The 5,401-nt window shown below is 43.6% G+C and overlaps 1 protein-coding gene across 4 annotated transcripts; it reads left to right on the plus strand.

The window, feature by feature from the left end:
• The first annotated feature begins 440 nt into the window (after positions 1-440).
• LOC114554445 (PAK4-inhibitor inka2) lies at positions 441-3,350 on the plus strand. 4 transcript variants are annotated; one of them, XM_028576293.1, is made up of 3 exons: positions 441-583; positions 695-729; positions 2,255-3,350. In XM_028576293.1, the coding sequence occupies exons 2-3, from the start codon at positions 712-714 to the stop codon at positions 3,224-3,226; spliced, it is 990 nt and encodes a 329-aa protein (XP_028432094.1). In that variant the 5' UTR covers positions 441-583; positions 695-711; the 3' UTR covers positions 3,227-3,350. The 4 variants fall into 4 exon arrangements, with proteins under 4 accessions (XP_028432094.1, XP_028432095.1, XP_028432097.1 ...); XM_028576294.1 differs by having other exon boundaries at positions 441-547; XM_028576296.1 differs by lacking the exon at positions 695-729 and having other exon boundaries at positions 446-547.
• Positions 3,351-5,401: the final 2,051 nt, after the last annotated feature.

The following is a 5,401-nucleotide window of genomic DNA, read 5'->3' on the forward strand; positions in this document are numbered from 1 at the left end:
CAAACAAACTCACATGAAGGGACCACAGAAAGTAATTCAATGATTTGTAACCGGGTTATTTCACCCAATTCAAGTGAAATGAATTTGAAGTCAAAGATTTCTGATGGTCTCCTTCATTTATAGGCTACTGAGCTAATCTCCAGTAGCACTTGAGTGTATCAAGTTTAGTTTAGTTCTAAACTTGATACACTCAAGTGATAAGAGTAAAAAGGGAAAACAGTATTATTATTTTTTTATCCTCTGGTGGTCTAAGATATCATTTATTAGGGTTATTTCTTTGCATCTCTCGCATGCATGCAGTTGTGTTTAGCTGCAGCCAGAGGTGGGTTTGTAAGTGAGTTGTGTGAGCTTCCTGCGCTCTGATTGGCTCATTCAGACACAAGTCGCTGTAACTGGCTGCAGCGCGCGAGGCTGTAAAAAAGGAGGCGAGCGAACATTTCACTGAGCACATCTGCCTCTGTTCGAGGAGTCAGGACCGGATCCCCTCTGGTGACGCTGTAGCCCGCAGCACCTTCTGAACGAACCGGGACGTTTTCTTCTTTTAACGGTAGATAGGATTTCCTCTGGACATTCTACATTAGAAGTGAGTGTGTGTGTTTGTGTTGCCTACTTTTTATACGCTGTTGTGATTTCTTAAAGAGTGATCATGCCTGCGCGGTCCTGTTTTTAAACTGGTTCATAATTCTCCTTGCAGGATCTGAGTTTTTACAGATGAGAGGAGAAGAGATGGTGAGTTCCTTTTCTCTTTAGAATCTATTTTATAATCTAAAAACGGAGTTTCTTATTTTATTTCTGCGGTTGCAATTATTTGCTCATCTCGAGCGACATTGCAACTGAACTATATTTGAGTATAGAAGATCAGTGCGGTAGTCTTCCAACATATGGAGAATGTGTCAGTGCAGCGGACGGCTGAACGCTCAGTGATGCTCTGATGCCTCTATAGTGTGAAGTCATGAGTTTGTACACAAAAACAGCGTTGTTGGAGTAAACCATTGATTCTGCAGCATATGGACATTTTTGACGGACATTCACTGCGTTTAATGAGTAGGCCTAGTTTATTTTCATTAGCCTATATGATCAAATATTTTTTTTTTTTTTTTTATCCTATATGTATCGCATGCCCTGTGTTGTTTGTTCCATGACTATAAGCTTGAGGTACTTTCTCAAGTTCTTTGCAACATCTGACAGAGTTATGATGGGTGCAGAAGGGTCACATACTTAAACGGAGTGTGTAGACTCAGTGTGGGGAAGTCATTACAGGTTCAAAGGTGATATGACATTTAGTTATGTTGGCTTGGGTTGGATGTGACCTCCATGGCCACATATGAACCTGTATCTTGTGGTTCTCCTCGGAATGTTTGAGTGTACATATCTCACCTCTCTGTCAGCTCAGTCTCTTATTTTTTTTACAGCAGCGCCACACAAAAGTTGCAGCACTCTTGTCGAATCTGATTTAATTGAAGCAAACAAACGCATATGTGAAAGCAGTACCTATACACATATATGAACACACACACACACACACACACACTCTCATGATCTTATGCCCTGTTTGAGTTTGAGAGTGAGCGGCCGCTGCTCACTGGCTGATTCTGACCAATCAGCACAGTGAGTCAGAGAGGAAACAGAAGTATTATATTCCTCTGAGTGTCACTGGTGAATTTCATAGGCGGGTATGCTGCACCCTTAAAGGGGCAGGACCCCTGTAGCTTAATCTAGATATCCACAAGACGCCAGTTACTCCTTGATGTACTGCAGATGTTTTTACTTTGCTCCTGGAGTTGTCTCAGTGTGTAGAGAAATAGTTGAGGTTAGACATTGGTACAGCTCTCCATGTAATAACATCTGTCTGGGTTTTCAGTTGAATCACGGCGTGAGTCAATGAAAATAGGGCGTTCACTCATGTTGTTGGTGTGGTCGAGCAAATTAACGGACAGATGAATTTGCTTTGTGTTTAAATCTGTCTATTGAAGAGTTGTGTTCTTTGAACAGCAGGTCGGCTGGCCGTCAAGATTCAAATAAGAGAAAAAGGTGTTCTTAGTTCATAGGTAGAAACTTCCTGCAAGCAAGCCTGAGCATGCCCACGAACTCTTATGCAGTCACACAACTCTGATTGTTAGAGCCATTCTGCGGTAGTTCATCAGAAAGACCAAGAAATGTTCAGTTTCCATTCTGCTGGCTCTATGTACTGATATGCCATTGTGTGTGATTTATTGACAACATTTGTCTGACCCTCTCTCTATTTTCTCCTCAGCTCTGCCTGCGTGAGTCCGGCGAATGCTTACGGGAGCAGATGCAGTACATGATGAGGTCACTGCAAGACCTGAAACAACTACAGAAAACCTGCCCTTCAGCCAGACGCCCCCTCAGCACCCAACTCCCGGCTTTAGTGCGCCACTCTGCAGTGGCACGTGCCTGTCAGCAGCGAGCATTGCAGCGAGAGCAGCGCACCCGCCTGCGGATGTCTGATGCCAGCACGGCCAGTACGTACGACTCCGCCTGCTGCTTGTCCAGTCCTCTGGAGGAAGACGAGGACGACTCAAGCAGCAGGCTGGGCCTGAGCCTCAGACTGGGCCTGGGCTCTCCCAGCAGTCTGGAGTTTGACTCAGGCTACTCTGAGGCATCCTGGCAGGACGAAGGGGTGGTCCTCAGGAGGACCAGGAATGTGAGGGTGTCATCTTCAGCCTGTCTCCGCACAAACAGAGCGCCGAGTGGACGCATTCGGCCCAAATCCACATCTGACGCCTGTCTGGAGAGGTGGACATCGTTTGAGGTCAGCGACCCAGAGGACTGGACAAACTCTTTATTGACCAGAGGACGCAACCGCCAGCCTCTGGTTCTGGGCGACAACAGCTTTGCAGACCTCATACAGAACTGGATGGACTTGCCAGATTGTCCTGAGCCCACTCAGCTGAAGCCAAATTCAGGAAGGAGACTGGGAAGAGGTTTCTTTGTCAACATGAGGAGCAAACTGGTCGGGTTTTCTAAGAGTGTAGAGGACAGAGTACGGATGAGATCGACAGACTCTGCTCATGTTAACAGAACTGCAAACGCTCCAAAACGTCTGTCTTGTCCAGTCGTGGCATCGCAGCCCAAAGTCCCCTTTTTCCACCAGTCTCACTCAGGCATTAATGAGACGCAGACAGATTTCTACCACTTTGCAGCCCTCCTGAAATCGCGCACCCGACAGCCCATAATCTGCAAAGATATCATTGGATACGTTTGACATTCATGTAAAGCCATGTACAGACCGGACAATCCTCAGTCAATTTATTTTGATATGCCTGTGTTTTCACCTCTTATATGCTGTGAATAAGCTAATAGAAATAAAGATGTTCTCATAATTTAAACTCTTCATACTCTTTTTTTTTTATATTTTTTTAATTTTTAATTTTTAATTTCATTGCATGTGACACAGAATATGTGGTTTGTTGATATAATTTTGAATTCCCAGAAGACATCCGCCATAGTCATCTGAATTTCATTACAGCTCATTACAGTTAGACGCTGACCTCTCGCTGGTGAATTAAAGGAGGTTTTTACTGTCTAAAGCAAATAAATGGAGGTTCATTTGTTTTCATTAGTAATATAATACTCTGGGTAGGCATGATGGAGTTTTTAGATGCTCGGTTCAGTGTCATTGGTGTATAATAAAAAAGATGAACACATGATGATATCTCAAATGTGTAGACGGGTCATTCCAGGCCTAATAAGGGCATTTGAGTTTGTAAAGTTAATTTTTGAACACATTTTGAAGCATGCTTGTTAGATACCAAGGGACTCAATGTTCTCAAAAAAAGTTCTGTTCTTACTCAACAAAAAGTTGAGTCTTTTGGAGAGGCTTTAAACAGGGCAACGTAGCTATTTACAGGCCAGAAACAGAGGCTGTATCAACACAGAGCGCTGTGTGCCTGATGAGGTAATTCCCCATGTGTCCACACAGAAAGAGGTAAAGAAAAGGCGAAGCAGCTGGAGCAGAAGTTTACTCTCCCCTTTGCTTTATGAAGCATAACGTCTCACTAACAGCCTCCTGCTTCATTTAACTTGGTTTCTGCTCTTATTGTGGTCAAGCCTCACAGGTGGTACCAACTCATCCACACACATTGGTTAATGGTACTATTAGTTCTGGGCCCACTGAGGAGAGTAACAAAAAAAAAAAAACACTAATGCAAAGAGTGACATATTAGATATAAGATAAGCTAATGATCACTTCACCTTTGCCTTTACATATTCACTTTGTGCATCAATTCAGATGAAAAATAGCACCAGACATTATAAAGATAAAGAATTTTCCCATGCTCCCTGCTTCAGCCAGCCTCACCAATCATGTCTGATATCGAGGGCATGGGAGGTTACAGAAGAGAGATGGTCTTAGTGGGTGCCGTTCGTCTTAGCCTGTTTATCTAGGTCTCCTGGTGGTATGCCACTGCGTCACACTGTTGAGCTCAGCTGGGGATTTAGTGAACTCTTATCAGGACACAGCTAATAACATTCACACTGCAGTGGAACTTTGTAAAAGTGTGTGACAACCCATGATGAAAAAATGGAAAATCGTGCTACGAGAACTTGGAACAAATAATCGGTGTTCACTTCTTCAGAGATTTTTCTGGCTCTACTGCTGATTTCTCCTTTTTTAGCACACGCTGGTTCCCAGTGGTCTGCAGCTGTTTAAGTGCATCAATACATCACCTTCCCCAGCTGACTGAGAATCATTCAGGGAAGGGGGATGAGAGGAGAAGTGAGAGGAAGCAATGGATCAAAGCCATTACTCATCTCTACTGCACATAGTCTCCAGATCGTGGTCTGTGAGCAGGAGCGCCTGTCGTGTACGGAGAGTAGTAGATGTAAAGCATCGTTAATGGTAGGAAAATGATTCCCCAATCAATGATAAAAGCAGTGGAAAATATGCAGATACAAAACAGAGCCTGCACTAAGCGTTGGGGAAGGGTGTGTTTAAGCTATCATGCTAATGACAGATCAATTCCAGTTGGATTTTGGCCTATAATCTCACTTTTCTTATGGCCTGATGCCTGCCTCAGTGCTGACCTCTGCTTCTTGTCCTTATTTCTCTGACCACCATTTTAAATATCAGTCCTCATTTATCAGATATGTGGACAGGAGCTGTGTGTGATGTCATAGCTGTGGTCCACCTAAATGCCTAATATTTAAAATGCAAATTCACCTGTTAAAAACCTAGCTATTATTGTGTAAATAATGGGAATCAGTCAGCATTTACGACTGCATGAGTTTGCATTCACATTGCAATTGTGGGATTGTCGCTTACTGTAAATGGCCCATTGGGGCCTCCTTTGTGTTCCTCATGGTGCTAGCATTTTGCCAAGCTGCTAGTAACTCAGTTACAGTGAAAGCAAAATATGATATTCAGTTGTGTCCTTTAGGG

Source organism: Perca flavescens, chromosome 4 (genome assembly GCF_004354835.1).
Source record: "Perca flavescens isolate YP-PL-M2 chromosome 4, PFLA_1.0, whole genome shotgun sequence".
Lineage (NCBI taxonomy): Eukaryota > Metazoa > Chordata > Actinopteri > Perciformes > Percidae > Perca > Perca flavescens.